The 26,039-nt window shown below is 37.7% G+C and overlaps 1 protein-coding gene across 4 annotated transcripts; it reads right to left on the bottom strand.

The window, feature by feature from the left end:
- Positions 1-1,056: 1,056 nt before the first annotated feature.
- On the bottom strand, positions 1,057-23,868 carry wtap (WT1 associated protein). Of its 4 annotated transcripts, none has more exons than XM_012962846.3 (8): positions 23,558-23,864; positions 18,598-18,633; positions 18,433-18,488; positions 16,976-17,034; positions 14,975-15,102; positions 13,676-13,854; positions 4,469-4,623; positions 1,057-2,293 (listed from the first exon to the last, which is right to left on the bottom strand). In XM_012962846.3, the coding sequence occupies exons 2-8, from the start codon at positions 18,625-18,627 to the stop codon at positions 1,719-1,721; spliced, it is 1,182 nt and encodes a 393-aa protein (XP_012818300.1). In that variant the 5' UTR covers positions 18,628-18,633; positions 23,558-23,864; the 3' UTR covers positions 1,057-1,718.
- Positions 23,869-26,039: the final 2,171 nt, after the last annotated feature.

Raw genomic sequence — 26,039 nt, forward strand, 5'->3', positions numbered from 1 at the left:
TCCTCGTGGCCATACACGGTAAGAGACGCTCGTCTGGCGAGGTTGTGTCGTCTAATGCATGGGCAGAAAAGCTACCAAATCAGTCTACAGGACTCGAATCAGCAGCTTAAATGTATGGCCACCACTTAGGCTGGTGCCACACCACAGGCAAATTCTTGGCCTGCTGAAAAAACACAGGCCGAGAATCAGTCCCTACACTGGCACCCTGAAGCCCTGTCTCAACTCAGAAATAAAATGGTGGCTGTTTATGGAACGATCAAGACAAAAGATGTCCATAGCCCCTCTTATGCTCTTCATCTTTTTAAGTCCATGGGATGATTGGTTGTGCATAACTGTGTGGCCAGGGTATAGCTGCCTTTAATAGGAGCAATACGGTGGTATAACAGATAGCACTGCTAGAGTGCTGCAATCAATTTCAACCAGGGCACTATCACCAAGGAGCCTGTATTTTCTCCTGTGGATTTCTTCAAGGTACCATAAATTCTTTCCACTCCAAAAACACAGGCACGTTAATTGGTTCCTGATAAAATTGCCCATGCAGTATACGTGAAAGCAATAGGACCGCTAAATTAAAGCTCCACTGGTCAGTGAATGATGTATTCTCTTTAAAGACACTGCAGAAAATGCCAGTGCTGCATAAATATGGAAAGTAGAGCTCTTCCAGATTTCAGGCCCTACTTGGTAGTCCAATCCTTGGCCAGGGATCCTCTTACATCGTAACAAGGTTACAGATATATGGGAAAACTGGATCACTTATGACCCTATATACATCTAGGATTCACCCCATTGTACTGCCCATGCAGTATCAGAACTTGTTAAAAAGAAAATAATTTGACCTCAACTATATATATAACTATATAACTATATATATTTTTTTTTTTTTTTTGAATACCATATCTAGTAGTGGTAAGCAACTGGACTTGCTGAGTAATCTTGAAACCACTTCACCACTCATTTAAACATACAAAACTAGATAATGTGTACCATCATTAACTGGATAAATGAAAACCTTCATTAAACTTTATTCAAGGAATTTATGTGTATGACAGACAAAAGTTTGTGTGACGACATTATTAAAAATCTTTATTTTGGTTTGGTCAGTACAGGCAAGGTATTATTGGAGTCACAGAGGCATATGCATAAACAAGGTACAACAGTTCTTCAAACTGAGTAACTATGCACAAGTCTCAAACATTCAGCCATCTATAGAAGAAAAATAAGATATGTACAAATGTCATTTGAAGAGGAAAAAGAAAACAATGATTAACACAAACTACCACAGGATATATCTAGGTGTCCAAATTTGTTGATAAAAACTACATTACTGGGTAAACTTTGGCAGTCAAACCCTCACAATACCAAATTGTTATTTAGGTCTAAGTATAATAATGGAATGGGGGATTTGTGCCCTTACACAGCAAAGGTTTTAGGTTATAACATTTGTACAGTCATTGTTAATGTTTGGAGTTTAACATTGTTCCTTGACCTCTAGAAACGTAACTGGTGAACACAAATGGCAATTTTAGCAACAACATAATTAACTGTTAAAATGTCCAAATTGGCAGAGGTATTACATCAAGCAACAATGCCGGAAGAAATCCTAAGGAAGGCAAATATGCGACAAAAAAAATGTTGGATTTCTGGGCAAAAAAAATGTTCTCTGAAATTAAATGACGTATAAAAAAAAAACAAGTTCAAAATGTTACTTTTTTTTGTTTTCACAAAACAGAACCCTGTACATTTACACTGGAGTCCAAACCGTTTTGAAGGTGACGGGAGCTTACAGTTCTATTGCCTTTTCCACTCACTGGCTTCTCCTCCTGGGAGTCATGATTAGAGTCTGTGTCATTGGACTGGTGAGTTAGAGAGTTCTCACTGCCAGTTGGGGAATCTACACTTTCATACCCAGTACTAAGCTGATTCATATAGCTGCTCCCACCTCTACTAGTTCTCTCTTCTGAGTGGTTTGGGAGCTTTCCCTCATTGATAGGGGAGGCTGAAAAATCCTCTTCTGTGCTACTGCCCTCCCTATAAAGACCAACTGAGCTGTGTGTTCTCTGATGGGAAGAGCCACCATTGCTTGGTCCATTTAGTATACGGCCACAATCCTTTCCAGAAGCCTCGCCCTCATCCTTGGATTCCGACGAAGGAGTCCTGTTACCAGATGTTTGGATCTGTTGCTGGAACTGGGATAACTGCTGACGGGAGTCTTTCAGCTGTTGCTGCAGAACTAAGATTGTGCTCTGCATTCCTTCCACCTCCTCATCAAGCTGAATAATGAAGTCATTCAGTTCTGTATTCAACAAAAAAAGGATCAATAAATTGCAAACACATTTATAATTACCAAAAAAAAAAAAGAATGATGCTTACTTATTGTACAGCGCTGCGGAATATGTTGGTGCTTTATAAGTAAATGTTAATAATAATAATACTGCACCAGCAATGAAGGGGAATTTATCATGTGCCATCCGTGTGCTTTTTTTTTAAAATACATAAGAGCCATGAATATCATGTAAATAAATCCTTATAAACAGAGCTTGGTAATGTCTTCAGTTATAACTGGTGCTTAGTTATGTAATTATCTGCACAAGACTCATGAAAACTTGTGTATTATAATAAATGTACCTCATTTTGTAAAATATGAGCATATTAGGGCATGGAACTCTGAGGTGCCTTCTATTTAAAGAACTTAGCCTTTAGCCTTGTGTCTTTTTATAGACATATAACACTTGACTGGTTATACATCACATAGTGTACCCACCTATTGTAAAATATATAGATATTATAAGTCACCAAGGAGTTCCACAGCCATATAAAGACACAAGGATGAAGGTCATTAAACGCCAAAACTTATACTATTCTTATATTTTACAGTATTTATTATAATACAGAAGCATGTGAGTAATGTGGAGAAATTACATCATGTTTATATTTAAGAGTATTATAATAGAAAAAAAAATCTCAATGTTTTATGCATATTTATTACATATAGATGTCTTCATAACTCCTGGAAACATCTGAATCTTACTGGCCCTTGTAGGGTTATGCCAGTTCTTCTAAACCGTAAGGAGTCAGAACAGACTAGTATGACATTTGAAACACAAATATCTCAAGGCAGTAAGCCATAGTGTAACAAACTTAATGCAGGTACCCATATGCAAAAAATATGCATAAAACATACACAGGAAATATATTTATAAACTTTTCAGCTGTAAAAAAAAAATATATTGTTATAAGTGTCTCTTTTTGGAATTTTATATCATCTTGTTTTTTATTTTTTTTTCAATACTTTAGGTCTCTTACTCTGCCACGTTAGGGCTAAGACATGGGGAGCTACTTGTAGTGGTTTCAAAAATAGACAAAGTTGATAATTTACTGATAATTGTCTGTGTTTTAGCACAGACAATTCTCATTTTCTTGGTGTTTTGTAGCCGTGACGAGAAACTTCTAAGTAACTCTGTGTGTCTTAGCCCTTATTTAACCACAAGAGGTGATGTACAAGAGCCATTGTAAAGCTGCAGTCAACAGTGATGAGTCACAGAGAACATTACAGGGGACATTCCTACAGTAAGTGATTAAGACACATCCCTTATTTTCACTGGCATCTTTTGCAGCACTAGCAAACTGAGTTGTGGCCTGTCACTGGAATTCTCTCCACTATGTTAATACATACATTACGGGGAAAACTACCTTCACCTGTACCTAGGGTCAGAAAGCTACAGAGGCTGCCAATGTAGCTTTGCTTCTAAAAATTGCATTAATGGGCAGGACCACACAACTTTTTTGCCTGTACAGTCCTTGCATTAAGGCTAGTGGATAAACCTTTCAGTTGTGGTAAAATATTGGCCAATACATTGATATTCTTTTATTAGAAAAAACAATATACATAAAAAAGCATAATTTAAGATGTAAAAAAGCTTCATAAAATTTTGTGCATGTCATATGACCCATTTGGTACTTAAATAACTGAATGCTCAGTGGTCGTTTTATGAAAATTCAAGTTGGCATTTTGTTCACAATTGAAGGAAACGCAGGAAAAAAAAAATAAAACCAAATTTTTAAAGAAAGAAAAATTCGGCAGAAAAAAATTCACTAAGCAGAGGGTTGTCTTTATTTTTTTTTTCTTTTCGGCATCATTGCCTTTTTAGCCTCACTGAAATTTTGATTCTTACCAGCATTTGTCACATTTTTCCTTAAATAATCTAGCATCCGACAAGAACAGTCACGCAAGTTTTATTGTGGTTGTTCTTTTACTTGTGGTTTTTTTTTTTCTCGCAAACTCAAATTTTGCTAAGTCCACTCCTTAGTGTTGTGGGGGCAGGGAACTACACCTTTCTCTGTCTGGCACTTCATCTCCAAGGATTCAATTTAACTCTTAACTGTTACTGTACTGTCCAATCTCTATACAAATTGACAACCATGATCATCACACAGGAAGTTGTTAACTATTTCAAAACAATGGCCTTACCATCTTGGCTGCTTTTAAGTTCCTCGCTATATTTCTTCTGCAAAGCCAACTCAGCCTCGAGTTGGGCAATGCGTCCTTGGGACAGCTGCCTCCCCAGCTCTTGGTTCTCTTGGATAAGCATTCGACACTTTGCCATTAGCTTTTTGCCTGTTTGGCTGTAAGGGAAAGAGTTACCCATCAAAACATGAAGAAATGACTGATATTTTGTGGAACCACTGCAGTGGTAAGTAACTACACATGTGTTATATAGGTTATATTAACAACCCAAAGGCAGGACTCCTGACTGTAGTTAACCAAGTTACTTGCAGAGCATGGAAATAATGCGTTATTCTAAAATAATTTACATTAGTGGCCAGATACACCAGGCACACATAAGGATCATTTATTTTCTACCACAACTACCTGTTGGCATAACTGCTTCAGTATAATTCAGCTAGCAACCACACCTACAGGTATCTGTTTGGTTTCCACCAATAACTGCTTGCTTTCACTACTTCTGGTAATACCATTATAATGAATGTGATTTGACAAGGGTTCATTTCGATCAAACTTGTGGCAGGTATAATGCACTGCAATTACTTGATCTGCCTTTAAATGAAGCCAAAAGTCCTGTTCAGTTATCCATGTTCTTCATACATTTAATGTGTTATCACTATACAAGTATGAATAAAACTGTAGGCTTGGCTGACCAACACAGAGTAGAGAGTCTGCCTCCTAAGTAAAAGTACAGCTTGAGGTATTCTATTTGCTCAAATTATAATGCTAAAAATACTGTATGTCCAGATACTGAAGAAACTATACAAATGTAAAGTGATAAATGCTGAAACCAAATGTATTGTAAAAATTTAGTACATTGTGTTTATCCTGTAGAACTTTCCTTCTTAACTTGTACACACACCACTTTCTGCTGCTAAAATGCCTATTGTTTCCAGTATAAATGCAGTGAGCATTGAAGACCCATTTCTATGTAGTACTCAGTCATGCTTAAACTGACTAAAGAGCAGGGGTCACACAATTGAGGAACAATTCCCCAGAATCCCTACAACACTTGCAGTTTCAGCTGAAGTATGAGGGTCTTTTGTGGCTCAGCATATGATTTTAGAAGAATTCACCCCAAAAATAATCCTAGTTGGCCAGCAAGGTGCCCCTAATTTATTCATTGCTCTCAGATTAAAAACAAATGTATGGTAGAATACCTAACTCTGTTCGCATAACTTTTTGCTCTAAATAACTAGTTATTAAAGGCAGGGAAATACCGAACAGTTAAAAATCAGTGATTTGTGTTATTTCAGGTTTCTTCTTTCCTTCGATAAATAGCCAAATAGGTTGTGCTGCGATAGATATATACAGGTGGAAAACAACTTAGCAGTTCACCTTTAAATTCTGATAGACTGTAATATTCTGAGACAAATTGCAACTTGTCATTTTTTATTTTTTGAATGATTTAGCTTTTTGTTGAGCAGCTGTGGTCTAACTTACACAAAAAATTACACCGTAGTTTGAAAAAGAAAAATGAAAGGCTTAACAATGAGACATGTAACTCACAGAGCTATCTTTTTTTTTTTTTTTTGCTGCCGGGGTCACTGGACCCAATTTAAAGTCAGGAAAGAGGTAAATACGAGAAAAGCAAGTAACTTAAAGACCAATTGCAAAGTTGCTAAGAATAGGACATTCAATAATATGCTTTAGGGAGAAGACATATGTGGCGATTAGTAGCTGTGACTTGTATAGTAACCTATGGTGGGAAAGTCGGTGCAAGTCTTTTTAACAAATCGTGACAAGTAATCATCCCATGTGTCTTCACCCTAAAGTTTCATCAAAAGTTGAACTACTCCATTTAATGCAATGTCATCTACAAAGAATTTAGCATGTTAGTTAAGATTAAGAAATACTACTACTATGCTGCTTTGTAATGAATGCATAGCTGCATTAAGGGCCTAACATCAGATTTTACTAGGTATGTAGAAAATATATTTAAACATGTTCACTATATATGTTAATACAAGTTAAACAAGTACAGGTGAGGGACATTTTATCCAAAATGCTTGGTCCCTGGGGTTTTCTGAGTCAGGGGTCTTTCTGTAATCCGGATCTCCATAACTTATATCTTCTAAAAAGCATTTTAACATTAAATAAACCCAACAGAATGGTTTTGCCCCCTTTAAGGATTCATTAGCTCAGTTGGATTCAAAGCAAAGTACCATTTATTACAGAGAAAAAGGAAATCTTTTAAATATTTGAATTATCAAAATGAAATCTATGGGGGATGGCCTTCCTGTAATTTGTAGCTTTCCTGATAATAGGTTTCCAGATAAGGGCTCTGGCACACGGGGAGATTAGTCGCCCGCGACAAAACTCCCTGTTCGCGGGCGACTAATCTCCCCGGATTGCCATGCCACCGGCGAAAATGTAAATTGCTGGTGGGATGGCATACGCGGCGGCGATTTCACTGAAATAGCACACGTTGCCTCGAGAGGAAAACGCCGCCGCGTTTGCCATCCCAACGGCGATTTACATTTTCGCCAGTGGGATGGCATTTTGGGGAGATTAGTCGCCCGAGACACAGGAGATTTGTCGCGGGCGACTAATCTCCCCATGTGCCAGAGCCCTAAAGGATCCCATACCTGTATACTCCAAAATACAGTATGTTCCTCTCTATTGACAGATGTCTGTTGACACCACCCAAGTGAGTATAGCATACTTAAAATACAAACACAGGCAACATAAATGTCTCTTATGTATTATACATTCAGTTTTCTAATATAACCAGAAACAATGAGCATCTGGGACAAACTGGGGCTCTGTTTAACGACTTGTAGTGACAGGAATGTGTCAGGAACAGCAGACTAACCATGGTATTCTCCCAATGGATACTTTCTTTGGCCAGTTAGAAATTGTATTTTAAAATGTACATTGTACATTTAGAATGTATTTTAAGTCTACCATAAAATACATGCACACCACTATTTTTAACTTGCCAGAATACTAACTCCAAAATACTAAATAACTTTGGTGAAACTAATCAATTACATTTGATTTGTACTTTACCATTAACACTGAACTTCTGTAAATGTCAGTTTAGAAAATTGTGGGGGGGGAAATTACAAAATCAAGTGTCCGTATAGAGCCAGATCTCAAACTAAAATACCAGAACGGACCCTGCATTTAGTGCCTCCCTAATGTCAATAATGGAATAACGTTACCATGTCTATGATTTTCCCATCAACTACATGTGCCTTGGCACACAGCTGTGCTATGAACAACTGGGTCACTACATAAAAAGAAAGCACTGCTATTTCACACATCACACATACGGCTTACGACTACTGTATGTTCTTATAATCCATGAACATTGTCAAATGTGCTCGTCAGAATTTGGGAGCAGAATGCATATGCCTGCCACAAGCAGAGGAGCAAATTACCCATGGTCAGATGTAAGTTAGTGTAGATATAATTTTATTGTTCCAAATACCAGGAAATTACCTTAATTAGCAAGCCTTGCCTTTGAGGTATTCTATAGAAGAGGTCCTATACATGTACTATATTTGGTTGTACTACCCATGGTTATCTGTCCTGGCTGATCCCAAAAATAAAGCCTGCTTATAGTTAGAGACTTTGTTTGCCGTGTGTCCACAATTGAAATTGATATCTATCAATACATAGTATGTGGTCTCATTTGTGAACACAAATCAGCAGACTGCACACCTATAGTGGCATGTATCCCAACATCGCTACATAAAGTTATACATTACATACATAAAAACAGCTTGTGCTAGTTGGTTGGTAGGGTACTAAAAAATATGCTAGTGCTTTACAAATACTAGAATTATCAATAATAAAGATCAAAACCAAACTAGACCCTAAGGTTTATACAGTACACCTTGGATATAACATTAAAATGGATGACAGACTACTGCCATTGCACCCTTGAAAATTACAAATTTTACTTCTGCAGAATAAATGGACTATTACAGACGAAAATGACCACTTAATTAGAATTTGATCTAAATTTACATTACATTTTGCATCAAATAAAATACATAATTTATAGTTACTAACCTTAAGAGCACAATAAAACACATACATTCTCTTTGCTTAAAGTGAGAATGACACTAAGAACTTCTCTTCAAAATATTCATGTACATTAAAAATGACCTTAAAGCCATTTTGCTTTTCACCAATAGGTCTGTTATTGTTACTTGGAAGTTCCTAAACCTGACTGTTTTGCCAACCTGACTGTCCCTTCTCAATCTGTAGATTATAGCTTCTAATGCTAACAGCCTACTGCTGCACAAATATGGCCGCCCCCCTCATAGAGGAACATGGGGGATCAGATAGGTAATGTAAATACATCACACAAATACTTCTAAGGCAAAATTATGAAAATAATGCAAAGACAATGCAAAGGAATTGCTTTCTAGAGTCAGTGCAAGGCGTCTGCCATTCTATAAGTTCTTTATAACGTTATTGCAGAACAGTACAGTATTATATAGTTTTGCTTGTAGTACCACTTCACAATTATTCCGCAAGCTATTTAGTTTTGGATTTTTCAGTTATCCTAATCATCCCCTAATAAATAAGTCATTCTTCATTTTAATGGCACTCAGTGTCATTGTCCGATTTACTTTGAAGCATGGTGAAAAACCCCCCAAAAAACTGATAAAAGGCCGAACAGGAGTAAAAATAAAAGAACGCAACCACTTCCTTTAATTTCTTTCCAGGTAATATGCTAGAAAGTATATTCAGTATGTTACCTTGCACTATGAACATAAATGATTATATAGCAGAGAGATTAGGCTAATTGAACACCAAGAGTTGTCAGTCAGTGGTGAAACACCTGAAACGTGCAATGTGTGCATTGTTGGGTTGAAATCCATTGTACATGCTACAGGTGGTTGAAATTCAAATCAATGGCAGCTGCAACCAGTTTCAGTTGTTTCATCCACAGATAAAGACAAAGCAGTGTTCCATTATGATGATGTTCCCTTTACCTTCATCTTTTGCTCTCATTTTGCAATGGAAAGTGGGACTAAATATATTTGGCAAACTGATCTTAACACAGCCTTGAAATAATCAAAATAATTGCATTAAAAATAAACTTAGACCAACATCTTAACAAGTGGACAAATCAACTGGATAAGGTCCAGGGCCCCACAAAACAATACAGAAGGCCTAAGTGCCAGGGAGTAAAGAAAAATGGTCAGGTGTGAATGGGAGCCAACAAGAGCAGCTTGGGTGCTTCATTGTAGATGAAATATGCTGCTGGAGAAAAATGCCCATGTGCTACTTTTAAAAACTTCCCTCCCACAACACTTGTTCTAAAAGCATTACTGAACACAACTTACACATTTAAGGGCACATTTGTTGCAGATAAAAATCACCAATTCACCTATTCTCCTCCTCCTCCATATTTATGCTAATCCCCATTTACACATTTCTCTTTCTAGGTGCTGCAGGTATTTCTTAATTTTTACTAGGCACCATGGGTATTCAAGTGCTCTTATGAACATGCACTGACAAAAGTAAAAAGTGGTCCGGAAGGAAGGGGCAAATCAACATTAGACAAAGAAGAAAGGGGAGAACAGAATCAATGGTTATCAGTGCTGCTGTAAATCAGTAATTTCACAGAGGATCTGTAAACAATCAACCTATACAAAAGTGTTTAGGCCTATGAAGGGCAATCTGAACAATTAGTATTGATCACAACTTTATAACCAGAAAAATGAAGCAGACTATAGGCCAGTAAAGAGTGTGTTCAATTTAGCTTTGTGTACTCATTTGCAACTATTTCCTCAAATGATTGTAAAGGTCATATAAAGGCTTATACTGTAACTCAAGAGGGACAGTCCAGAATTGAGAGATCAAGAATATTAAATTGTCCTAGACCTAGGGCAAAAAGAAACTGCCTGGACACCACAACCTATAAAGAGTGAGTCAAATGAAGCTCTAAGAAGGCATATCCTGTTCAATATATTAACATCCAATACAGTTTACCTTTTGTTCGAAGAAGTGTGTGTCTGGCACACAGATCTACATGTGTACTTCTATATGAAATTCTACTGATGATACAGCATTTATCACTTTACATATAATTTCACGGGCTACAGAAATAGCTGGCACAATTCTTTTTCTGCACACCCTATTACTCATGAATTATCTGCAATTTGATTTAAGGCTTATGGCACCTGGCTGTTTTACCGGATAATCTGGCAAATGGGAGTACTGATCTCTGAGAAAATTGGATAACATCGACTGGGGCTATTTAAAGCAAAATAATCAACTTAATCCAACATACCTATGGTAAGTCTTTAAGTCTATGACAAAAAGACTAATACTGTCAGTTACAGTTCATTTGAATTGCTACATGATAAACTGAACACAGGTACAAATGCCTTATATGCCATAAGCCTAAAATATTTCTGAAAGGAGGAAAACCATTGTTCAGGTTTTAAAAATCAAAATTTAAAGAGCCCGTAACTACTTCCAAAAAAAGCACACGCACTTTGTGTGTTCCTTGAATTTAATGCTCTTTTCCTTTGAGTCCAAAACACTTAACATTTCCTTCTCTTTAAAATTGTCAATATGTATATTTTATATATAAATATAAGCCCAAGTCCAATTAACTTTGGAACTAAAGGTTTTGGCAGAATTTGAAAATGTAATTTGAGGTCAAATTGAAAAGATTATAGATTTCATAACAGATATAATGGTGGCATTTTAAAACACAAACTGAACAAATGGGTATTACTTTGGGTTATGGGCTCCTTAAAAAGAGGTTTTGCAAAGCATGGACTTTTCATTCACAATGCTGTAATTTTTCCTGTTTTTAACTTTAAAGTAAAAACACGCAAATTAAAAAGATGAACCAAACTTAAAGACTGAAAACACAGTTTGCAATCAAAAGTACTGCTCCTCAATGGTCATGAAGATGTATCAAAATGCAAGTCCATAAACATTCTTAAATCATTTGGAAAAAGAGTTCTTTCCCTCATTTTTTTTATGATCAATCCATGTCCAATGATTAAAAGACCATAAAACCTTTTAAATGCTACTGCTATTTCTTTAGAGAATTTGCAGGTGCTTTAACAGTATTTTGCAAAGTAAAATTTAAATCACTTTCCGTCTTACACAGAAAACAGCCATCATTTATAACAAGGGGTTTTCTTTTTAAATTCACTGTAAAGGGTGAAATCCAATGTATATATTAAACAATACTTTTCTCATTTGCAGTCTAAAGAAAAGATAAACAGACATGTATTTAAAAATATCCCCTATTCAAAAATAAGATATTTTTGTTTGTTTTTATTTTAGAAAAAGGTGCATAACCACTACCTGAACTGAAAAAATAAGATATACTATATATCGTTATAGCAGTTATTCAGAGAAATCTTCCTCTGACTTGCAATGACCATTTCACCACCCCTTTTAGGCTAGCAGTCATTTTACCCCTCCCTCATTTTGTTCCATGTTGAAGTAAGGGATTGTGGGACTTGCTTGCCATGGCAATTGATGCTGAAAAGTAAAGGGACTTCAAGTCCCCAAATTCATTACTTTAACATAAAAAAAAGCAAGGGATGGGTTGAATGAGTGGTCGCTATTGGTCCCCAAGAGTCAGAGGCTTCCACACAATGTAAGAATGCATGATAAAAAAAAAAAATGTATATATTTATTTTTGGTAGTTTCTAAAAAAGACATACCACTCAGCAATTAAATAAATGTATTTATATTAAAATATATAAATAACTGCTCAGACATTTTCCTGTCTCCTAAAACTACTGCAATCAATGTGTAAGTTCCCAATAACTTTTAAATGCTGTCAAGGGCTCTGTCCAAATGCTTACCTGGTCCTTGCAAAGATAAGCAGTGCATGGTTATATTTCTAAGAAATCTTGAATGTATGTTTAAATTTTTATATATTAGGTCTAATGTAAAGAATTACTACAGTTCTTAAAAAGGTCCAAGTGAAACCTAAGAAAAGAAAGCAATTTTGCAACAATTAATAACATACAAACCTAACATAGCCTAGTGATAAAACTGTTATTTTTAGATGCTTTCGGTATTAATTGTTTTAAAGCCTAGACTCTGAAGAGTCAAAACTACACACATATATAATTTCCTTAGGAAATATTAAATAAAACCATATAAAGCCCTCCCCTTAAGCCAGTTATGCTATAGCAACATACAAATAAGAATGGTCAGCAGCATAAAAGGCAAACGTTAAATGCTTTTAAAAACCTAAAAAAAATGTGCACGGCCATGTTATAGCAGAGTTTAACGCTTCAAAAATGAAGCCAAATAGCTTGTGCTATAGAGAGAGATCTAGTACAATTTCAAACAACTTTTGATACTTCTATCTTTGTCATAGTTGTAAACACCATCAAGTTCCAAGCTTAGCTTTCCATGAAGGTGATTATCACACCTTCATATTGTGTGTATGTGTTTTTTAAAGGTCCGTTGCATTACCAACCATCAGAGAAATGCGCTTGAACCAAGCTAAATACCAGCTGAGTACTTAAAAAATCAAAAATACAATACTAGCTGGTTATTTAGAAGCATGCACTACTCTGGTGTCAATTTTCATTAATACATGCCCATGTCTATGTACTCCCCATTACAATAAAAATCACCTTAGCTTGAGTTTGGACCCAACAGTTCAGTGAACAATCATGAAGTCCAGAGTCTTATTTGGAAATAAGGACTTACAGTGTCTATAAGTCACTAGTCTCAAAGTTAGAAACATTCCATGTTTAGCATTTTATAGGAATTTTACATGTTCAATTCGTGATTTATATCAAAAGAAAAATAGAATCACTAGGTTCTCTCCTCCACAAAATGGTTGCCGACACATTGTGCCATGCTTAAGACTTCTTTTTCTCCCTGTATTTTCTTCAAACAGAACCACTTTTGCAAGTTTCTAAGCGTTCTAGAAATGGGAACACTGGCGGATGTGGCCACATCTTCGGAATAGTCCGACGCTCTCAGGCCTCTGAAGCAAATGAGGGGAGGAAAATAAAAAGCTGAAATACAAGGTTCACCTGATAAGTTTTACATTAAGCATTATAAGCTGGACAGTGTAAGAATGTGGCTTTTTGGCTCACAAGAGTCTGAGTCTTGGTGTGCAAAACGAGTACTTGGCCATCCCACCATAGCATTCTCGTAGTGGGACTGTCAGGGAAGTCTTGACTGGGGAGTATTTGTTTTGTTTACCTATCAGGCGTAAATTTCCAGGCACTCAGTTCATTTTGGGCTTGTTCCAGTTTGTCTTTTGTCTGTTCCAGTTCCGCTTTCATTTTGATGAAAAACAAGTTGATGGCTGGGTCGACCATAGTTGCTCTCAGCTGGGCAACGCTTGGCTGCTGTACTTGCTTGAGATGCTGTATCTGAGTCTGCAGAGGTTTCAAATGTTGACAGTTACAAACATGTCAGCAATACCACAAAAGGCAATGTACTCTAAATAGCACTAAAAATCAAATTGCTGGGAGTTACAGAAAATACATACCAACCACTACATAAGCCTTGTGTTTAAATTGTATGCTTCCTACTTATCAATGAATATCTTCTTCCTATTTGCATTTTTAGATGTAGCAAGGAACTCAACATACTTCCAGCTCCTTACTATGTGTGATATTCACATAATACAGAGATTAACAACACATTTGACTCTCCTTTTTGGCTCTATAGAGGCAAATGAGAATCACTATGAAATAAATATTTTGTAAAATTACTAGAAACAGTACACCTAAACTTCCACACATGACATAATCCCAATACACCTATCTATAACATGTGAAAAGCATACGAGACAGTAAAGGCATCATTAGGCTAGGATTAATCAAACAAAATGTCAACCTACAATACAAATCTTGACAAGAAAAATATTTTCACTATCAAGAACATAATTTTAAAATTGTGTGTATATATATATATATATATATATATATATATATATATATGTGCAGATTGTCAGGAATAATCAGTATGAATGGTTTGAGATATTGAAGGGAAGTGAGGTGCAACCATAAATACAAAATAAATTTTGTATTTATGGTTGCACCTCACTTCCCTTCCCCATCCTGACAACGATCCTATGAGGATCAAAACGCGTTGATGCGATGATTAAATAAACAAGAAATTTTTACTTTACATTTTGATGCCGTGAATTTTATAACATTTATTGATGTGCACTGCAAAATTATTGCAGGTGCATAACAAAAAGCCAAATTATTTAATGACTCGGGAGGATGCTTAAATTGCTGTAGACACTGTCAGCGTATGTGAAAAAATAAATCTAAACCCCAAAAGTGCCCAGTTGAGTATTTTTGACATACTACTTTTTTTTTTTAAGAAGTTTTTCATCCCCACAAGATGTTAACTGCAGAAATAAGAAAACTGATGACAAAAACTTACGCTAGAAATATGCATCATTGATGCTGTGAACCAAGTGGTCTACTTTATTGCTATACTGAAAGTAAAAAAAAAAAAAAAAAAAACTGGGCCAACACTAACCGTGCATTCCTGCATCTCCTGTTCCTTCGTGGCCAGTCTCATCACCAATATATTTTCTCTTCGGGCAGAATCTTGCTGTTGCTGCTTTAGCTTCTCCTCTGACTCCCTCAGTCCAGTGACATCATTAGCTGAAATCATTAAAAATATTTTAATGGAATAGGCTTACCTTTAAGTGTAATGTAAAAGGGACTGTTCACTTCAAGATTACATTTTAGGTCTTTGAAATCAATATACGTTACAGTTGGTCTTTTATACACCTACATACACTTTGTTCTAAATAATGAATAGCACTTGTGTTTAAACAGTTTTCTACCTTTTTAATTAGAATAAAAGTCCATGTTTTTCCTATGACAAGGCAATCGCATACAATTGGTCTTTTTATTTTATTTTTTTGCCTTACATATCTGCATCTTTCCAGCTTTTATCAGGAATCACTGACCACTAACCCTTTAAAGCAAAAAAAAAAAAAAAAACCTATTTCTCCTTTAGGCTACAACTGCAGCAGGAAGCTATGAAGACCAAGCTAAAATGGCAGCTGCTATCTTAAACAAACGGAGGGAGCTTCTAGGGCTCTTTACTCAGGTATGGTAAAGCTTCCTGCAGAATAAATATATTGTTCTAGGTGGCACTAATGTGGCTAATATATTGGCAGTAAAATGCCAAAATGACTTTCCTTCTCCTTTAAAAATCTTCTTTAAAGCTCTTCTTAAACAAACCCCTCTATTCCCCCAGCTGCCATCTGTGTCAGGCATTTGGTAAGGAGAAGCTCATTAAACAGAAGACATATCAGTGGACTGGTATTGTTGATAAACTTATTTCCCACCTGACAGTTGCTCCTAAACACCAAAAAGCAGGAAAGTAAAAGAGCTATATATTTTAGTTTTGTTTAATTTAAAAAACATGAAATATTTCAACAAAAAGTTTAGTTTATTAAACTGAGGTTGAACAAAGTATAGACTTCTAGGGCAGTGTCAATAAAAAATTAGATTAACAATAACACGGTTATTCCTTCAACCCTGATAACCAGAAAGGCCAATTGAAGAAAACATACAAAATAGATAATTTGAGCCACTTGAATAGATGCTTTTAATAGAGACACCTATAAAATACTATAACAATAAGATTTCTCCTCATGCAATTTATGTAATAGAATGAGGCATTACTATATTTGACAACTGAATTACTTTTTTTTTTCTTCTAAATCTGTAAAAATTACTCTATTCAGCCCTCGGAATAACATACCTTTTTCTATGTATCCAGATTTGCCTTTTTTATTACAGCCAGTTCAACTAGTCTTTTACAGACTTCCTTGTCTGAAGCTCACCCACTTTCTGAGCACTCCTCCTCTCTCAGACTACGATAATCTCAAAAAGGTGCTGAATGCGTATGCCTGATTGATTTTAATTGGTGCAGAGGCAGTGAGCCTGCCCAGTAGGCACTTCTTTGAGCTTCATTGTCGTAAAGAGAAGTGCTCAATAAAAGCAAAAGGGGGCAGAGCTTCAAGCTAGACAAGGAAGTCTGTAAAAGGTGCAGGTCAGCTGCTGGTAATAGGGAAAGTAAATAAATCTGCAAGCAGGGATTAAGGGGTGTTATTTTGGGGTCTGTTTAAAGTCATTTTATGTGATTTTTAAAATAAATGGCTTACTATCCTTTAACAAAATTAGGGATACACCTGATCTTGTATTTGACTGAATTTAAACCTTTTAGAAAGGTGTCCTAATCCAACCAGTTAACATCACAACCTTAGATTACAAGTCAGTCATAGGCAGAAATTGTTTTCATACACAAAAGTATTCAATACTCAAAAAATATGAATTCAGTGTATCCCTAAACAAAACCTACTTTTCAAACAAGGCTCCACAACTGTAATCAGTCTATGTATTTCTCTGCATGAAACATACATGGCACAAAAGCAGCATAAGTATTACTTCACGTAGCTACATCTGCAAATGTGAACCTTCATTTTTTTTTAATGCATAAGAAGTATGATTTCCCACTTACAGTTAAGATCTGTGTATTTATTTTCCAGAGCTTGCACATATGCTTCAAACTGCTTCCACCTAGTTGTGGGAAAAAAACAAAATCTAATTAAAATACTGAATAAATTATCTGGGAAGTTAAAGTGGCAAGGTTTAACAACTAACTACACATTCAAAAGTGCATGAACTACTCTCTGCACCAACCTTTGTGAATTAGCAAAGATATTTAGGACAAGATCTCTAACCATATTTATGAATAAAATGATTAAAGGTGGTGACAGACGGGGAGATTAATAGCCCGCAACAAATCTCCCTTGTCGCGGGCAACTAATCTCCCTGAAACGTCATCCCACTGGCGATTTACATTCTAGCCGGTGGGATGGCATTTCGGGGAGATTTGTCGCACGGCGACTAATCTCCCCGTCCACCATGGCCCTAAGCCATAACCCCATTTCACTTTGGCACTGCTGAGTCACAGTTTGCAGGGGAGAAACTAGTAAAACAAATAACTACTTCACAGATAAGCCCCCTGTATAGTTAGCTGCTTGTTATCGCAAAGCCTAACAAAGGCTAAGGGTTTGTTTATACATACCTTATATTTGTTTAAACCAATGGCCTAACTCAGTGCTGTCCAACTTATGTGGTGCAGAGGGCCGGAATTTCTCTAGCATACATAGTGGAGGGCCGCTAATGGAAGCCAGTTCTGACCACTCCTATTTTTAAACCTCACCCACTTCAAACCACACCCATGTTATCACAAGACCATGCCCACATTAATGGTGGTAGTGCAGCAAAAACCCAAATGCTTGGTGCTCACTGCAGGGATATCAACCATCATTCATACGTGAAAGAAGTAAATTATGTCATGTTAAGACACACCCTTAAATCTATATGCCTCCTTCTCCCCTGTGGATAGCGCAGCAACACCCAGCACATTATTACACACCTTAGGGACCATTTATTGGCTATTTCCAACTGCTAACAGACTCCCAGAACAAACCTCTGCTAGGTTCAACTCCCACAGGCAGCATAGGGCAGGCAGAGTATGGCACACACTGCCCATGAGTGCCATACTCTGCCTGCCCTATGCTGCCCCTGTGTTCCATAATCTACATGCCCTACCCTGCCTGCCCTATGCTGCCTGTGTGTGACATACTCTGCCTGCCCTACCCCACCTGTGTGTGCGCCAAGAAATCACATTTCCAATGGCAAAAAAAGGAAAATATAAATTTATACAATTTGTAACTATTGGCATTATTTTAGCAAAGGTGTACATAGGAGTTTACTGCACCTCTAATGTCAAGACTTCATAATAGCAAAACATTTGTACAGAATATTGGAAGCTACAGTGGACATCTTTGGGGGAACAAATCATCACTACTAAAGGGCTGTGGTGAGTTGGACTGGTACCTTTTCTAAAAACGAGCACAATAAACAGAATCAGTGTTGAAATGCATTCTGCCCAGTCTTTTAATTTACCTTTGCAATAGCTCTTCTCTGGGTAAGACCTTAAAGTCTGACTCGTTGAGACGAACCTAAAAAAATTATATAAATTTATTTTAGTTTAAGGTTTTAAGCAATATCGGTGGAATTAAAAGACATGGGAAAAAAAAAAAAAAAAAAAAGCAAAAAAAAAAATATTACCTTTTTTGGGAGAGGTTCTTCGTTGGTCATGGTGACCTGAATAACAAAAATATATATATAGATATTCAATGATCAGATATTTGTTTGAAAACACCAAGCTTTTTTCATCTCAAGTGAGGGGACAAAATGAATGGTAGAATAATGAATTTAGGACACTTCCTGCTGTTCAGATCTGCACAAACAATATTAACACCGTATATGGTCATGTATGGCCACATCACATACATCTAAATATTTTACCGATAATAAAATATCAGCTGGTGTTTGCAAAAATGTTATTATAGTACTGGGAAATTAACAATGAATTCAGTATTACCCAAACATTTTATATTAATTGGTTTATGCACACTATCTTACTTGCACATAAGTATCACATTTTTTGTTTTTTTGTAATTTTAATTTTATTGATTTTTCAGAAAGAAAAGAGACAAAAGATATTCAACATATCAACTGTATGCAGAATGACAAATTTTACATCTTAAGTGTAGTATGGGCTTGGTACAGATTGCTTTTATAGCTGTGTGCTTGTTCACTAATGCTCTTATTATTGTTGCTCGCTTCAGCAGGGACATCTTAGGGTGAAAGTATAAGAGAGAGAAAGGACAGATTAGGGTGAAGGCATTATACTTTTTTATCAGTAGAGAACCTTGTTTTTCTCAATGGATTGGTCCTTGGAGTTGCACTATTTTGTCCACCAGCTGCACCATCAATTAAAAAAAAACCCAGCTCTACAACAGTAAAACAAATACTATGCATGCATAAACCTGTACCTCAATATAAACCTCTGATTGTATAATTATAAAGGCAAATCACCAGAAAAACAGGCAACACAATTAAAAAAAGTTTGTTTTATAAATTCAGTTGAAAATTTGTTTGACAGATTAGAATGAAATGAATGAAATCTTCAGAAGGGCATTGGGCAGAGGTGGTCTGCAAAAACTGACAAGAGATACTCCTGCGTATACTGGTGGGAGAGGGTTTACATTACATGCCCAGATTCTGTCAGGCAGTTTAGCTGATCAACCATACTGCCAGATATCATGCTAGATTATGCCTGCATGCCAGGTCAGGGACTGGTTTTAAAACTTTACCTAAAGTACCATGTCAGTAGGTGTACTTGGCAGACGAGCAAATGAAGTGGCGCTACAACTCATCTTCATTTGCTGTAGTTTTGATAGTTCTGGCAGTCATCCCAAATAAATAATAATAAATACAGATAGTGAGATAATGGCTAAAAACTTCCATTAATCTTTTGTATTCCCTGTTATAGCCCCTATCTAGTTAACTGATTGGATTCTATGGAGGCCTAGCCAACAAATGGCCTCCTTAACACCATGATCTACTTTAGGACAATAGTCATAAACAACAAAGCAATAAATATCAGTCAACAGAACGGTTTGGCACATGGTGCCTCTGTAACAAATGAGTATTACAAGTCACATGATTTCAAATACCAAGATAATAGTACCAATTTTTTGTTCCTCTATTCCAGTGGTTATAGGTCTGTGTGGCTTAGGTTAGGCAATAATAGGATTCTGAAACCATAATGAAAAATTTCACTCGTCTGATACAATAAGTTTTACTGTGAATATCCACATGGGCTTGTACTTAGCTGAATATCACTGATCTCTATTAGAAGTTTCAAAGCATTTTTTTACACAAGAACTGTACTCTGGCAACTTGCTAAACTTTCTGGCATAATGCGAATGTGTCTTCGTAAAAAGAAGGTTACGCTAAATTTATGAGGTGGCTTACTAAGGATGTCTGTTGTTTCAAGGGTAGAGAAGGACCTTGAAGCTAGCATGTTTTAACTTTGCTTACTTCCTTAATGTACAGACGGCAAAGGTACAGGATCCATTATATGGAATGCTTGTGACCTGTGTTTTTCCAGATAAGGGATCTTTCTGTAATTTGGAACACCATACCTTAAAAGAGAAGGAAAGGCCAATATATTAGGCACCCCCAAGTGACTTTAATCGCTTACCTTTTACCCCATGCTGGTGCCCCTGTTAGGAGAAAACTGCACCAGCCCGGTGTACCTGTAGCGTTGTTAAAGTTCGGCTTTTCACTATACTCGCAGCAACCCCAGGCTGGTGAGGTTTTCTCCTAACAGGGGCACCAGTCCGGGGTAAAAGGTAAGCGGTTAAAGTCACTTGGGGGTGCCTAACATGTTGGCACCCCCAAGTGAATTAGCCTTTCCTTCTACTTTAAGTTTGCTAAAAAAATGAAACATTACATAAACCCAACAGGATTGTTTTGCCACCAATATGGATTCATGAAGTTAAGTTGCGATTGAGTACACTGGACTATTTGATTAGAGAGAAAAGTAAAATCATTCTAATCAATTAGAATTACTTGATTGGTATGGCTGTCAGTTCATGAGAAAACACCTGGATCTGCCAATGGTTTCAGGAGCCTGTATCTCTTGAACTACTGACTGAAAGAAGTGTGGCTTAAGATGATAACTGAGTGTACACTGTATCCGGTTACATATTTATTTACCAAGTAGCTAACTGATGCATAAAATGCACAAACTGTGCATTTTCAAGTAGACTACAGTGAAAAACCATAAACTATGGGAGGACCTGGCCACTAAGAATTTAACCATTTTTTGAGGCAGCCAGTGTGCGAATGTGATGCACAATGATTTCATATTAAACTGCATTCTAGCTTGATTCCCTGCATGCCAAAATAAGCCTTTAAGTGTATGTACTCTGTATCCCTTTCCCTACAGAACTATATTGATATTTACAATGTTTTCATGAGCAGTTTTTGTTGCTTGCCAGCATCAGGAAATATCATCAAAGATATAACATGCCCTTTCTGTATAAAAAGAGCACTAAGAAAGAGGCAATTGTGGCACTTTCCACATAAAAGGCAGGAGAGGGCTAACCTAATTTGCTTTGCAGGACTGCATGACAGCTTTCTCAAAACTTTTACTCACTCCTCTATAACTAAAAAAACAATGTCACCAACAAGATCATGTTAAACATTTTGCTTTTAACTCTACTTTCGCAGAATAAAAATGAAATCTAATATGGCAACATAGATCTGAGAATGACTAATAATGCACCAGGAGGGTTAACAAGATTGCAGGGCAATAACTAGGAATTAACAAGAAACACACTCAGGTTTATTATATTCCAAAATGAAAGTGTCAAAACCTAAAAAAAAAAAACCAAAAAACTGGTGGGCTGATAGTGTCCGATACCTTGTCTACCTCCAAAACATGCATTATGAATCAGCTAAGAGAACTGTACAAAGTATGTTTCCCTTAGTCAAACCACAGCAACAATAACACCAGATGGATTCAAACTGCTTCCAATTTATATTGACAAAATGTGTGGGCTTACTATAAGCATCTATACACCAAAAAATGTTGTGTTACACATGCAACATTAACATAAAATACCTGTAATATGCAATGCATTTCAGAGCTTTATTGGACACTTGGACTTCTCACGTTGATACCCCAGGGCTTTCCTGGTTCTCCAGTGAGTATAACTACGTTCCACAATTACAATGTTTGTCAAAAAACAATTCTCTAAGGGACATGGCATCAGCTGGTTGACAGCATATAACAAACTACCAGCAACAGAAAGGTATTTTGGTACTACTACCCTTTATCTTCCATAAAGATTAACCATCTCATCTTTGAATCTAATGAAGATGCCATGTATGATGCTCCATGTGAATCATATGCTAACTGCATGAAGATTTGATTTATTGTAGTATCACTGCAATTCTATTGTTTAATGGCATTGACATTTCTTTTTTAATCTTCTTGTTTTAATTCTTTATTTGAAAATAATTTAAATATTTAGATCATCTTAGAATCAAGATTACCTAGAAGTGAAGTCTATGTGGCAAGTGAAAACCTCAGAAGTACTGGATAAAGATTCCAGCCAATAAACACAAACAGTGCTAGCAAGGCTACATTTTACTGTACTCTCTTGGAAACAATCACTAAACTTACAATGGGACACAGGTAAAAATGCTTATATGTGCAACATATTTTCACATATTGCTGCATATACCTGCAAGTCACCTCCATAGGGGCAGCATCTGCTCTCAGGGTAGTTAGTACTCCATGCAATCACAGCATGGAATAAAGCACAAACAGGCAAAACAAACTCCCATGTGAACTAGGATTTTTAAGTCACCTTGCTTCACTTACTTTAGTAACCAAATCTTTAAAATGTTGTATTTACATGAACAAAGGTTATTCTGCTTGTAAAGCAGAGTATTTATAAACAAAATGGTGGGAAAATTGGGGGGGGGGGGTCTCAAAATGTCTAACAAACATGGCTTCTGCAAATATGTGCACTTTTAAATAAGCTGAGGTCTCTCATTTATTTTCCCCAATTATATTCCTTCCAAAAAAGCAGCATGTGAAACTGTAAGCATTGCCACATCCAGTAGTTTCACTTCCATGTAACTGTACAGCGCTTTCCTGCTCACTGGCAGACAAGTGACTGCTCATATACTTTGCATATAACTGGAAACACGGTAATTGGGTGAATTTCACTGCCCCTCTCCACTATCAGAGCCTTTGGAAAAGCATAGTGACAAAGGTTAACGTGTTATTTTCAATTTACATCAGGGAAGTCCTTCAGCTTATGTTCGTTTGCGACAGCAGCTCCCACCACTCCGACTAATCCCAGCGGGGACTGCAGTTGGACATCCCTAAGTCACGTACATCCCTCCTCGGATGGGAGCTGCAGATTTCCTGCAATGCCCTCTCCTTTAACTACAGCCCCGATTCTAAGGTCAGTCACGAGAAGGCCGCAGCCTTCCGAGTTCCGCCATTTTTTTTTTTTTTTTTGGAAGGAACAGATACAGACAATCCTGGTGCCCACCACACACACACACATACACAGAAGAGATTGAGTCACCAATAGTCCCAAAACGTACAAACTAGCACATGGTTTCTGCTTAATACCTCACAACTCAAACCCACCGTGTCCTCTCCGCTTCTGCCTCCCACCTTATGCGGTGAGTGAGCTGCGCAGCCCGGGCGGCTCCTGTCCTGGTACTCGCAATTCCGCGGTGCTCAGAGAAAGAGTTCCTATTGACACCGGCAACAATTAATATGGCTTGTGCGACTTTAAATCGCTACAGGCAAATTCGTAGTTTCGGTCAGTCTTATCAGGTCTCCGAATGTTGCTTTTCTCTCGTCTCTTCCTCCTCTAGATGTCTCCGACACAAAATGGCGGCAGCGGAGGAAATGAGGCGGGAGTCATTTCTCAGTCACACCCCCTGCCATGAGAGAGATACGCATTCTCTTGACTGAACTGGAGCACGAAATTTTATTAGGAAAACGTGCTTTATGTGTAATATATATTTGTGAGTGTGTATATAGTATATCAACACACACACATATATATTTTAAAGTGCCTTATGTATACAAAATTGTTTATTCAAAACTCTATAATTGTAAAAACATTGCCAATTTTCACTTCATATATTTGGCATGATTTCATGTTTTAGGGACAAGGGACAGTTTGTAGACAAGTTGGCTGCCCCATGCCATGCAATAGCAGTTGCACACACAAACTTAAAGGCAAGTTGCATTTAGAACTTTTACTGATATTTAGTATAGGACCCATTATCCAGAACGCTCGGGTCCTGGGGCTTTCCAGATAAGGGGTCTTTCTGTAATTTGGATCTCCTACCTTAGGATGGTTTTGTTCCAATAAGGATTAATTATATCTTAGTTAGGATCAAGTACAAGGAGATGGCCTCTCCGTAATTCGGGTTTCCGGATAAGGGGTCCGATACCTGTATGTATGTAACCTTGAAAAAAACACTATTTTTGTAAACACTGGAGCATTTTGCAGTAGTTATGATGTAAAGCTTTAAAGGACCAGTAACACCAAAAATGAAGTGCTTTAAAGGAGCAGTTCAGTGTAAAAACAAAACTAGGCAAAATACATAGACTGAGCAAAATAAAATTGTGTTGCAGCGCGACTAATCTCCCTGTGTGTCACTGCCCTAAATGGCACAGGTAACATAGGCGATACGCTCTGTAGAATACAGGGCCGGCCCTAGGCCGATTGGACCTATTGCTGCAATCGGGCCCGCGCCAATGGGGGCCCCGCCGTGATACACCTCTTTTTTTTTTTAGCCCGGGTTCCCTTTAAAAATGACGAGCCTTTTCATTGGTGGTCAGCGGGTAATTTGATTGGTCGCGCCCTGTGCGTATATGTGACATCAGTATGCACAGGGCGCAACCTTTAAAAGTGAGGACACAGTGAGCCAGAGGATGCAAGCAGCGGCCAGCTGGAGGAGGAGCAGGGGGACGCTGAGAAAGAGCATGACAAGGGGACTCCTCAATTGACCCTTTGCCTTGAGGCACCCTACTGAACCCCCTTGTTACATACCTTAATGAAACAACAGGAGACAGAGGTGGAGAAAATGGCCACAGCATTTATTCACATTTTATCAAATAAATAGGACCTTGCAAGCCTAACCCAAGGCAATATTCTTAAGCCATAATTTCATAAGAGGTCGATACTATGCTCTGCCGTTCCTCGCTGAAGACTTGAATGAGTATTAGACTGCCTCTACCTACAGAGAGGAAACTCTGATACCAGCAGGAGCTGCATTACCAACCATGAGTGAAGTTCAGCAGCCCTGCTGCTGGTCCTGGATCTGCAGTGTCTTGATGATAGGATATCCTATATCCTTATACCGTATAAAGATAGAGAAAGCACAATATAACAATGCATTCAGGAAAACATCCAGATTCAGTTATTAATAGATATTATGAAATCAAAAAGAAGAGAAATTCCTGACATTTTGCAAAATATGCAAAAAGAGGGAGGGTGGGTGGGATGTTTCTTCCTCCTCAGAAGATACGGACGTGAGTGCCCTCTTTTTCTGACATCACATCCCTCTCATTTTCTCCGCCCCCCAGGCCGGCTTTCTCCTGCCTTAATTCTTTCCTTCTCACCTAATCACAGTTGAACCTAGTTCTCCAATCTCTAAACATAAACCAGTGTAATCTGGCTGCTGGTTATTTGGATCCCTTGTCATGCAGCCCCTGCGCTTATAGCTCCAGGGCTTTCCTGGATGAAGCAGGTGGGCGCTGGGGGTAGAGTTGGGGGAGCTGGGGGAGGCCTGGGGGAAAGTTGACAGAGCTGGAGGATGCTGGGGGGGGGGAGAGTTGGGGGAGCTGGAGGATGCTTGGGGAAGAGTTGAGGGAGCTGTTGGATTCTGGGGGGAGAGTTGGGGCATGCTGGGGGGAGAGTTGAGGGATGCTGGGGGGAGAGTTGAGAGATGCTGGGGGGAGAGTTGGGGGAGCTGGAGGACACTTGGGAAAGAGTTGAGGGAGCTGTTGGATGCTGGGGGGGAGAGTTGGGGGAGCTGGAGGACGCTTGGGGAAGAGTTGGGGGATGCTGGTGGGAGAGTTAGGGAATGCTGGGGGGGAGAGTTGGGGG

The sequence above is a fragment of the Xenopus tropicalis genome, chromosome 5, assembly GCF_000004195.4.
Source record: "Xenopus tropicalis strain Nigerian chromosome 5, UCB_Xtro_10.0, whole genome shotgun sequence".
Lineage (NCBI taxonomy): Eukaryota > Metazoa > Chordata > Amphibia > Anura > Pipidae > Xenopus > Xenopus tropicalis.